Raw genomic sequence first — 12,461 nt, forward strand, 5'->3', positions numbered from 1 at the left:
AATATTGGTTCCTTGATTCAACAAATACTGAGTGCCCTCTCTAGGCAGTGGAGATATAATGGTGAAAAAAAAATATACAGAGTTCCTGATCTCATGAGACTTATTTTAGTAGGAGAGCAAAACCAAAGATAAGGCAAGATAGGGATTCAGAATAATGGGATGGAGAACACTCTTTGGTGGTATGTTCAGTTGGAGAGGGCCTTGGGGGATATAATTGAATATCACTGACAGGATACCTTTTTGAATACTGTATTGCATTTGACACATATTTGTCAATATTAATTTATTTAATTACTATCAGAACTAAAGTATTAATGCCTAGCAAAATAATTGCAATAGTTTTTTATAAAACTAGCCAAGATTTTATAATACCTACACATGGAGTATAACCTTTAAAAATTATGAATCACTGCATTGTACATCTATAACATATAATATTTTACAAATGTAATTCAATTTTAAAAATAATTTAGGAGCCTCTGCAACCAACTAAATTTTTTAAATCAAAAACTCTGTAGATTATTAATGAAATCTACAACTTATCTGTTAATTCAGAGTAGCATTTACTTTATGGGCTGAATTAATGTGTATTATGTGCATTTTGTTCATGCTACATCCTTAATACCTAGCATAGTGCTTGGCATATATGTGTTCAGTAAATATTTGTCTAATAAATTAGTTAACTGTAGAGCAACATGTTTAGGGGTAAGTCTGCATCTTAGGAAATACCACTCTGTAGACTTCAGTTTTGCTTGGCACTGCCCTCTGCCCAGGCACAGACTGTGGCTGGGCCACATAAAAATGTGCAAATTAGTTGCATATTGGCCTGTCTCATTCAGACTCTGCAAGGAGGCTTTAGTATGATTGGTAACATGTTCCTTCTGCTATTTGTAGTGGATATTTGTTGATCATCTACTTTATGAATTTTCACTAGAAGAGAAGGCAGCACATCTCTGGTGGTTAACCAACAAGAGTAACATTCCCTAAATCCTGTGGCTTCACATTTGAAATGAACAGGAGAAAATAGAAAAAGTAATATATGTAACACAGTTTTGATTAAAGAATTACCTTATTTTTAAAGTAACAATTTATGGCTTGTTTCCTTGTCAGTATATTTCTCACTTTTATCTGACAATTCATCAGATATTTAGAAGTGACACTTAGTGGTAAAAATCATTGTGGGTTATCATTCATTTATACATGAACCACTGACAAGCAACTATTATGTTCAAGTTTGGCCTCATTTAGTTTGCTCAAGGGGTTCTCTGGTAGCTCAAACGGTAAAGAATCTGTCTACAATGCAGGGGGCCTGGGTTTGATCCCTGGGTTGGGAAGATCCCCTGGAGGAGGGCATGGCAACCCACTCCAGTATTCTTGCCTGGAGAATCCCATGGACAGAGAAGCCTGGCGGGCTATAGTTCATGGGGTCGCAAAGAGTCGGACATGACTGAGCAACTAACACACACACAATGGGATATAAAATGACCAAATATTGCTTGCCAGAATACAGAGAAGCACTGGCCTAGATAATCAATAACTTCATGATCCTGAAAAATGGAGATTTGGCAGTATCTTATCATTGGATAGCCTTGAAATATATTATGGTAGCCAAATCTAAAGAGTAATTTCACATTATATTTTCTGAATACAGTTTTAATATTTCATGTTTTTTTTAAGCATCAAATTTTTGTCTTTTAGCACTTTAATAAGTTCTGAGTTTTTAATTGAACTTATAAATAAGAGGATAGAAAGAAGAAACAGTTCATCTGATTCTGCTATTTATTATAACTCATGAACTTGTAGCTGGATGTTTATGTTCTGTTTCAGGGGGCTTGTTGTATGTGAAAATCTGTCTGATTTTAAAGTATTGTATACTTACAGAATAGTATGTGCATAAATCATAACGTTATTGCTTGATAAATTTAAGAGTTGTGAATCTTTCTCAATTGCATTTCAGACACTAATATCTGGAGCTGTGGTTGAACAACTTGACTTCTTACGAATCAGTGAAATAGAAGAGTAAGTTCCTTTAGGTTATTTATTGTGTTTCTTGAGATTCCATTAGGAATGCAGGAAATATGAAACTTTTTCTTTTAAATTCTAGGCTTCCAGAATTTAAGAGTTTTGAGGAATTAGAAGTTCCCAAACATTCAAAAGTCAAACGACAAAGCAGCACCTCCAATGCTCCCGAACAGGAACAGAAGCCAGACGTTACCATGACTGAATGGAGAAACAAACTCACCCATGAAATTCTTCAAAAACTGAATGTGAGGAAGATGCAATTCCCACATGACCCTGAGTGAGGTTGACAGAGCAGGAACTGCCAGGGGCAAACCATATTGCTTTATGTCCTCCCAGAGAAGGTAGCAACTAGCCTGGAAGTAGATGGCCTGTCTATAACTGAGGCAGTAATGAGAAGTAGTTCTCATGATCTAATATTAGCGTGAATGTCTTTAAGATGCTTAAAATGGGTTGTCTTGTGTATGAAAGTATTAAATAGCCCATTAAAGAACCATAGTTGCTTTGGGGATCTCTAGGTTTCTCTTTCAGTGCCCTTTCTCTTCTTTTCCCAGTCTGGGCCTTCTCTCCCGTCTCAGTGTTTAGGTCATGTTTGCTCTGAGTCTCTCCAGTCACTGAAGAAAGCAATCCTTTAACTACATCCATGTGAATATTAGGTTAGCAACCTAGTATTATCCCTTCCCTGAGGTTATTTGCATTTTGGAGGAGGACAGGTGAGGATGTATAGTATAGTATAGTACCTATCAAAGGAAATATAATTCTAATGGTAGAGCTATAAGCACAGTGACATTTTATTGGACCATCCAAATTTGAGTAGGCTAAATATATAGCCTGCCAGATATCAGTTCTTGTGATTGATCGTTACTACCTATAAATCTATATAAGCATGAATATGATATAATAGGCATAAAACATAACACATATAATAAGCAGCCTACACATGTCCCCTTCTTTCATCCTCCTCTCCACAATGGGTCGGTAACAACGTGGTCTCCCATTTATGAACAAGTAAAGTCAAAAAAGGAGCAGATAAATGACTTGGCCAAATCTTTCAGAGGGTGACAGCATCAGTGTCACCTGAATTAGCTTAGAGACAACATATTTTCTATTCATTACTTATCTTATTTCCTGGAAAATTTGATTTTTAAATTCTACTACCCCGGGAAGCCTGCTTGTCTACCCACTGTTTCCAAGGTAGCTAAAATAAATAGTTGTATAATGTCATCTTATGCCTGGTAATATATCAATGACATTTTATCTTTTCTCAATTGCATAGCAGAATATTTCCTCTTTGCATCATGAGGTTTCATGATTAGTTACTCCCTGTGGTAATTTTTGTACCCATTTCATTCCAGTTACTCATAGTGATTTATATTTTTAGGACTGTAGTTGTCTGGCTAGCCAAGCCATCCTACTGGGTATACTGCTCAAAAGAGAAGGCCCCAACTTCATCACAAAGGAAGGTAAGAGTATCTAACTAAGAGAACATTTTAAATAAAAAGACTTCTCTATTTTTGAACATATATCAGAAATGCATAATGAACATGCGCTAAACTGTTACAAGTTATTTTCTTCTCTAGTATACCTTTCTTCTTTAATTTTTAAAAGTTAAAAGTTTTTTAAAAGGAAAATGTTCATTCGTACCCCTAGAATGGAATAGACTGTTTGATGTATGAACTCCTGAATTGCTTTCATGCAGTAATGCTTGTTTGTCTGTCTGATTATCTTAATGGTGTTGGAGCCTGGATTCTGCCTGTGACTGTTAGCCTCTGATGACTCCATAGTTGTTTATTGACAGTTTCTATTTCCACTTTTATTTTCTGTATGTTTTTAAGAACAATACTGAATCATTATAGCCATAAGAATTAGCTCCTTCATGGTCTGCAGCAGCCATTTGGAATGGAACATGGCATTTAATAGAACGCACTGTCAAGATTGTTTACGAAAATAAGTCGTTTCTAACTGTGTTTGTGTCCACTGTGCATTAAGGCTGAAACCCAGTTATCCCTGAAATCTAAAACTAAGGAATCTTTGAATTCTACATCCTGGTCTACTTCTGGCATTTTATAATATAGAATAATGTAGGCTACATTTCAAGTATTTAATATCTAACTACCCAAAATTTTTGGCTCATCTGAAAGTCCTCTGTCCAGTGAGGCATATTGATTTGGTTAGAATTAGAAATTGAGTTGATATTCTAAACAGCAATGTAATTAATAAGATTTATAGTTCTGGTAGTGAATTGAATATAATTGTTTATTCAGATAAACAATTCAGATAAAGAAACTAAGGTCTACTTAGTTTTTACATTACTGTAGCTAAGAGACAACTTTCTTGAGTATTATACAGTCTTAATTTTTTAATTTAATAAAGACAGAAGAAGAACTCTAAGCAGATTTCAAACAGAATCTTTCCGGTTCCTAATTAATCTTGAAACTCAAGTGTGAAAAGGATCCCAGTTATATTGAGGACGTTTATCAGAATTTATACTTTAAAACAATGGGATCATTAAAAAGCAAACATTTCATTAGGAACTTAGAATTCAGAATGGTTATTTTAGTAGTAGGCTTCCCAGGTGACAGCCATGCTAAAAGAACCCGCTTGCCAATGCAGGAGACGTAAGAGATGCCAGTTCACTTGGGTCGGGAAGATCCCCTAGAGGAGGGCATGGCCACCTACTCCTGTATCCTTGCCTGCAGAATCCCATGGACAGAGGAGCCTGCTGGGCTACAGTCTATAGGGTTGCAAAGAGTCGGACATGACTGAAGGGTAAACTTAGCATGTACATGTGTATTTTAGTAGTGCTTTAAAATAAAACAATTTATATAAAATAGTTTATAATGAAAATGTCAAGAGAATTATTTTTCAAACCATTTTTTAAGCTTGGTAATAATATTCATCTGTTACTTAGATATTTAAAAGACTTTACATGTTTTAAATCTGTGAAACTTTATATATTAAAAATCATAAGCATCTGCAGAATCTGAGTATAATTTTATCCAACTTGCTATAAAGCTGTAAAAATAAGTTCAGGGTAAAAAGATAAAGATTCTGTTCTTTACCCTTGTTTGGTTTCTGATCATATACAGAATCATCACATTTTTTTGAACAAATAAATGAAGAAGTTATATATATTCAGAGTCTACAGTATTTTGTTCAATTTGCCATATTCTGTTTTTTTATTTTCTGTAGTAAATTAAAATAACATTTTTATTTGTTAAATATATTGATTGTATATTAAGAAAACAATAAATTTCAAGAAATAAAATATTTATCAAAATCATATACTCAAACTATGTTATAACAAGGGCTGGGGACATTCACACTATATATTTGGGTTACATATTTAATTATTTCAGGTTTTTTAAGGAGAATAAATGTTATGCATTTAATTAAAGCTTTTTTCAACAAAGACTCTATTATCCGATGTCTAGGTACTGTTTCTGATCACATTGAGAGAGTCTATAGAAGAGCTGGCAGCAAAAAACTTTGGTTCGTATTAGCGTCCTTGTCATTATGTTTTTTTACTTGTGTTATCATATTCAGTATCCTAAAGATAATGGACCAGTGTTAAAGGTGGCTAGTCATTCTAATTTCCCCTTTTAAGTTCCAAGGTTGCAGCACTGTGAGTGCCTACTTTCTAAGGATCTGCCTACATTGCATTTTATCTTGGCTCTCCTAAGATATTAAAAGCATGTCTGGGAGTAAAGACATTTGTAGAAATAGAACCTGGAGAGGATGCACTGGCATGATGTTCTAATGACTTTTTCCTATCCTGCACCTCCTCTGTCCCAGCAAGGTGCTTTAGGTTCTAATTTGTATTTTGAAAACTCGTTCCGTTATAGAGGGTCATGAAGAGACCAGTGTTTCGTTTAAACACAAGCAAAGTATAATATACTTAGAAGATAGTTCTCTCATGGCTTAAGTTTAATGAATCCTAACGATTGTAGTTACTGCATAAAAAGTAACTGATATGTTCTGCAGAGGTAGTCTCTTCCCAGAGACTGAGGAAAACTTAGGTAAGTTGAGCTAAGATGGTTTACATTCACAGTGGGGTAGGTATGCCTAAATGCATGCCCTCTGCATTTTTGAAGCAATTCTAACAGTTTTACTAGCAGAATCTAACATCCATTATTATCTAATTTTGAAAAAAGAAATCTCAAAGTGTCATGTCATAAGAAACTCCCTTAACTTCAATGAACCTCAGTTTTCTAATCTCTAAAATAAAAGGATTAGACAAAACATCTCTTAGCAGTATTTCCACTCTAATTTATAGTAAATATACTATTCCAGTCAAGAAGAAATTATGTAATAACCCTGTGGTTAAGTCTCAGATTTTTGCTGTAAATTCTCAGCACAGTAAGGCATGCAAACAAATAGATGTTGCTTTTTAGTCAGTAAATTTCAAAGCTGGTCTATAATCTTCGGTTAAGCAAACCTACTTTTACTTTATGTTTAATACTTGTATTTTAGATAAATCATTAGCAAACATTTAGAGTCCTGACTGTTATGTTTAAAAGAACAAACTCCTGGAAGTTTTATTTACTGTATTTTCCCTTTTATGGCTTTCCACTGACACACCCAGGTTGGCGGTACGCTACGGGGCTGCATTTACGCAGAAATTTTCTTCCTCTATAGCCCCACACATTACTACTTTTCTGGTACATGGGAAACAGGTAACATGCACAAATTGTCGAAACTCCAGCTGCTTGAAACGTGTGGGCTTATTTGCGTTCTCAGGGTTAAATATGTCTTTTGGTCTTATAGTGTGTGGGTGAAAGCTTCTCTAAAAGTAGGAAGTGTTTGTTTCACTAACTTTATCAGATATGACTGAATTTTCTACTAGTTCATCTATGTTGAGATTAAGCAATGTGTTTTTTATAGGTCAACTTCCATGGATATCCTGAAATACAAGGAAACACCTTTAAACCTACATTTTTATTTTATTTTCTCCATCTGAAAGTTCCACATGGATTTTTACTTTTGATGGGGGGAAATGTTTTATGTATTGCATGTGCTGTGCTTAAAAATCTGTTCTCCTTACAGTCTAAGACGTTTTCAGAAATGTTAAAATAGTAGTGTGAATTAACTTCCTTCAACATTCTGGCAAGGAAAAAAAAAAACAAAAAACGCTGGTATCTCATTGTATCACTTCCTAAAATTGAGTACTAAGTGAATTCCCTAATCCAGGGATTTGGTTACTAGGCACCAAAGGAAACTTGATTTACAGCGGTTATAGGAATAGTGTCATGTACCCGTGACAGTCTTAATAATAAATTTTTTAATACAAAATCAGAATAATCAATTCCTCCTCCAATACCACTCCCTAACAAAGGGATAGTTAGGCTTCCTTTTCTTTCTTTTTAAGTTGTTAATGGCAGGAATAATGCTGGTGGCAGAGGTGAGGGTGAAGCTCTCCCTCCCTAATTCTGGATAGTCCTACAGTCTGGAAGATTTCAGCTGTTAGGTCCAGTGTCTTGGGGTCAGCGTTTCATCCATATTATTAAGCGAGGACCTAATTGTACAGATTTTTTAATTCCCCCCATTCAGGGGCCCAATCATTCATCATTTAGATTTGTCAACCTCTGGCGTGCTCTCTTCTTTGCCCCCAGGTCGGTGGTGCGCCATGCAGCAAGTCTTTTAAGTAAACTAGTGGACAGCCTGGCCCCATCCATTACTAATGTTTTAGTGCAGGGCAAACAGGTAAGTAGCTGATTTTCAGACTCTGGGTCACAGTCACAAAGATTTCTGGGTAGGACCCTGGCTTTTAAATCTGGCAAGTCTCAGCATCGCAGGCCTCTCACAACCACATTTACAGGGCTCAGGCATTTCTACAGAAGGCTCCTTCCCCAAGCAAAATCTAGTCTTAAAGAAGCACAGATATAGGATATCTGTGCTGCACCTTAGAGATTTAATTTTAAGCTCCTGTGTTAACTCGAGATCAGTGAAAATACTGACAAAGAAAATGGTGTGACACCTACTAAAGCACTGCAGATAGGCTTAGGATAGGTGGGGCAATGACAGGGAGTAGTGAAGGGCACATTCTCCTTTTACTTCACCAGGACTCTTCTCCCCATTAGAAATGCACTGGCTCCCCACCTTCTTAACCCTCTGGGCCCCCTCTCCTTCCAGGTTCTCCCCTCCCACCAGGGCCAACTCTTGCCAGCTCTTGCTCACAGAAAACCATTAGCAGTCCCTTTCTCCTCTGGGTTCTCAAAATAGGCCTGTTAGACTTTTCACCATCTGCCCTGGATCCCGGTTCATTTGAATGTGTGTCTCTCACAGGGTAGACCAAAGCCCTGGAAGCCAGGGCCCATGTCTTGTCCAGCACCACCCCTTTGTGCCCACCATGGCCTTGTCGAGGCACTTGATGAATGTGGGCTGAATTGAGCCTGTGCATGTGGGTATGTGGAGTGGGATATGGCTGCTCAGTTTTTGTTTTTCTGTAAGCTCTGATTACTTGGCTGAATCATCATTTGATTGGAGTGAAAAGCTGTGTGCTTTCTATCTCTTCTTTGGGAATATGTGTGCTTTATCATGTCTTCCTGACAATTAACCTAGGGATGTAATAAGCTTTAATAATGCAAAAAACTTTAACCCTCTTTGATGGAATCAACCCATTGTTCATATCTCAGGGCTCTTAGTTCATTAAAATTGAAATTATTTCATCTTGACATCAAAGTTTTAAATGTTGAAAGAATAAATGATCCTATTCTGTAATATTTAATAGCTAAAAATTATTGTACTAAAAAAATTCCTGAGAAAAAATTTCAGTCTCTTCATAGATGTTATTTTCTGTTTTTTCCAAATTACTAAAAGAATTTTCATCCTTCTTTATCAGCTAAATAGACCAAGGCACAGGTAGTAACTTATTGGATGCCTTTTCTCATTGCAATCCTCAGTCCAGCCTCAGAGTTCTATATTTTTGCCTTGGACTGAGCCACCTCTTAAAGAAACTAAACAGGCTTTGGGAAGCTATTTTTTCCTTGGATTTTAGGCCCCTGTAGTATATCTGAAAATATCGTTAATTCTGTGACATATGAATGAATGAGAAGGTTTTGGAGATCTCTGAGGTCACTGGCATCTGGCAGTTGAAGAGGGGTTAGGTGGTTACAGTTGGTCATGTCCATTCTGTGCCCTATCTAGAGGGCGATTGCTGCCTATGATCCTGAGACTCAATTCCCCAGATCAAAATCCTAGCGCCTTGGAACCTGTCCTGAGGCTGTAACTGGACTATTGTCCACCAGACCTGCACATCTCCCAGGGAAATAGTCAGTTACAGACTTGTTTGGAGCCCTGTTTCAAGTGTATGGAGTTTATTCACTGACTGCATCTTACCCTTTTAAAAGAGGAAATGAAAATGGAGCATTCCAAGTTTGCATTTGCTCATTTATGAAATGCCACCCTGAGAACTGAAGTAATACTGCTTCTACACTTCTACTTCTGCACTTTCAGATGACCTCAAGCTCTCTGGAATGAAATAGTGGTTTAGTCATCATTGCTTCCAGAGGCAATGATGTACTTAGCTTCTGTTTGTTTTTTTCTTTACAAGCTGACATTTTAATAAAAGTAATCGCACTTGGACTAACTGGTTGGTACCACTTGTGTTGCAAACTAGCAATTTAGTCCATCACAAAATTTGGGCAGAAGACCTCTATTCTGCTTTCTCCTTTCATGTCAGAAAACACAAGGACTCTTTGATATCCTCTTCTTCTTCCTGCCTCTTATAAGTGTGCCCTGTACAAGGAAGAGAGAGGAAATGAGGAAGGAGGGGATGCAGACTCTTCTGCATGCAGACTCTTCTGGGTGGCAGAGTACTAAGACAAGAGGAGAGAGGGGGCAGAGTATTTATTCCTCTTGCCCAGCCTCAGCAGCACTTTTAGCTTTGAATTTTCTTTGCCGTTTCCTCTGTGCTTTCCCATTTCGCTGGCTTGTGGGCAGCCTTATTTATTCCCCTCCACAGGCCAGAGATACATCCAAAAGTATTTCAGCACTCACTGGGTACCTGACTATGTGCCAGGAAAAGTGGGTCTTCACTACAACTATGTCCTTGTACCTACCTTTGAAAAAGTTAGTATTGTTAAAGAGCAAAAACTTCCACATGAGAAACTGTAAAAGAAGTGAAGAACATACTCTCAAATACTAAATTGTATAGACTTTTCACTAAAGTAAAACTGTTTTCTCTGAGGAGTTTCTGGTCCTAAAGTCATTCAGAATAATTTTATCATAATAGTTATTTATATTCCTTCCCTGCTTTTATCCACTCACCTTCATTCCCGTAGCTGGGACCCTAACCTGCCCTTGTATTTTAGACGAGACTGAACCATCATGAACTCCAATGGGAGTCATGCTTTGAAGGCCTTTTTAATAAATAGCAGGAGCAGTTATTCTGCCTAATTCCCTAGCTTGCATAGAGTAATTTCAGCCTGCCAGTCATCCTGAGCCTTGAATTTTTTTTTTTAATCTATTAGTAGCTAGGAAATTTTTACAATAAAATTCTGCCACCTATAGGTAACTCTGGGTGCCTTTGGGCATGAAGAAGAAGTTATCTCTAATCCTTTGTCTCCGGGAGTGATTAAGAACATCATCTATTACAAGTGTAATACCCATGATGAGAGGGAGGCAGTAATTCAACAAGAACTGGTCATCCATATTGGCTGGATCATCTCCAATAATCCAGAATTATTCAGTGGCATGCTGAAAATACGAATTGGGTGAGTAAATACTTTCCATTTGCATAAAGAGAATTGTTCAGGTTGTCCTCAGTGTCTCTGAGTGAAGTGCTGCCTCAGATCTGGTGGGTATTTGGGAAAGTGTTTCTTCCCCTAAGTCATAGAGAAAACATCTGGTGATATGAAGAAATAAATACTAGTGGCCTAAAAAAAGTCCGTTGTTTATTTGACTCCCACATGAGAAGTAGTGAAGTAACTCTGTTCTCTGATAAAATCAAACACAAGAAAGTTTAAACAGTTGTATCATGTTAAAAACAAAAAATAAAACTCCCCACTATGCACAATACTTGTAAAAATTCCTATAAAGTGAATAAGCCTTAAGAGTAAAATGATTTTTTAGTAAAGCTAGATGTCAAAAAGACACACTCAGATAAAAATTTGGTCCTTTTAAGAATATTCTTCTGTATCTGTTTCCCACCAAAATCTGAATTTTAGTCCTTAAAATCATAAGTGTTCTCTTTGGAGAAGTTGAAAGTAAGGCTCTGGTAATCTTGAATGTTCTTCATCAAGCATTGTGTGAGGCAGCACAGTAAGGTATGTGACCAGGCTCTGGGATCTGGCAGAACTGAGTGCAAGTCCTGACCTGTGCTCATCATCTCAGTAGTCTGGGGTCAGAGGGCTGAACCTCCCTCCAACTTTCATTGTTTTATGTAAGATCAAACAAGGTAATATGTTTAAAACACCTGCCACAACTGCATATAAGTGCTTCTTTTCATTTCTTAAAACATATTTTTGTACAAATATCACATAAATATGTTCTAATTGTAAAAAATCAAGTGTGTGAGCATATAGAGTAACCTAGTATATGGCCAATTTGGAGATTGTTCCTCAAATATTTGAATATGTATCCTAGCCACAGCAATCAGACAAGAAAAAGAAATAAAAGGTATCCAAATTGGAAGAAAAGAGGTAAAATTGTCACTCTATGCAGACATGTTACTATATATAGAAAACCCTAAGGACTCAAAGGGCTTCCCTTGTGTCTCAGATGGTAAAGAATCCACTTACAATGTGGAAAACCCAGGTTCAATCCCTGGGTCAACAAAATCTCCTGGAGAAGGGAATGGCTACCCACTCCGATATTCTTGCCTGGAGAATTTCATGGACAGAGGAGCCTGTGAGCTACAATCCTTGGGGTCACAAAGAGTCAGACACGACTGAGTAACTAACATGTACACAAGGACTCCACAAAAATTACTAGGTCTAATAAATGAATTCAGCCAAGTAGCAGGATACAAGATTAACATTTAGGAATCAATTGCATCCATTTATACTAACAATGAAATATCAGCAAATGTAAAAAAAAAAAAGAAAGCAACCTTTTAAAATTGCACCTCCCCAAAAAATAAATAAATAAAATACCTAGGAATAAACCTGACCAAGGAGATGAAAGTTTTATACACTGAGAACTACAAAACATTAATAAAGGTGATAAAAGAGGACTCAAAGAAATGGAAGGATATCCCATGCTCTTGGGTTAGAAGAACTAATATTGTTAAAATGGCAATACTGCCCAAAGCAATCTACAGATTTAATGCTATTCCTTATCTAATTATCCATGACATTTTTCATAGAACTAGAACAAATGATTCAAAAATTTATATGGAACTATAAAAAATGCAGAATTTCTAGAGCGATCCTTAGGAATAAAAAACACATACCTCCTTCAGACTTCAGACAATATACAAAGCTACAACAATCAAAACAATA

At 36.6% G+C, this 12,461-nt stretch overlaps 1 protein-coding gene across 10 annotated transcripts in view; it reads left to right on the forward strand.

The window, feature by feature from the left end:
• The window catches only part of PHKB (phosphorylase kinase regulatory subunit beta), a 227,997-nt gene that overhangs the window by 185,686 nt on the left and 29,850 nt on the right, over positions 1-12,461 (forward strand). For 2 of the 10 annotated variants that reach the window (XM_086350564.1, XM_086350561.1), the window contains 6 exons: positions 1,958-2,019; positions 2,105-2,267; positions 3,401-3,482; positions 5,454-5,511; positions 6,605-6,695; positions 10,531-10,733. In XM_086350564.1, the coding sequence (XP_086206690.1) occupies positions 1,958-2,019; positions 2,105-2,267; positions 3,401-3,482; positions 5,454-5,511; positions 6,605-6,695; positions 10,531-10,733 (659 nt within the window). Of the gene's footprint in view, positions 1-1,957; positions 2,020-2,104; positions 2,268-3,400; positions 3,483-4,632; positions 5,154-5,453; positions 5,512-6,604; positions 6,696-7,631; positions 7,723-10,530; positions 10,734-12,461 lie in introns of those variants that run through there. The other 8 variants (XM_086350563.1, XM_086350562.1, XR_015145436.1 and 5 more) reach the window with 5 other exon arrangements.

This window comes from Bos grunniens, chromosome 18 (genome assembly GCF_055505025.1).
Source record: "Bos grunniens cultivar Pamir isolate PY7600 chromosome 18, Bosgru_T2T1.0, whole genome shotgun sequence".
NCBI classification, from domain to species: Eukaryota; Metazoa; Chordata; class Mammalia; order Artiodactyla; family Bovidae; genus Bos; species Bos grunniens.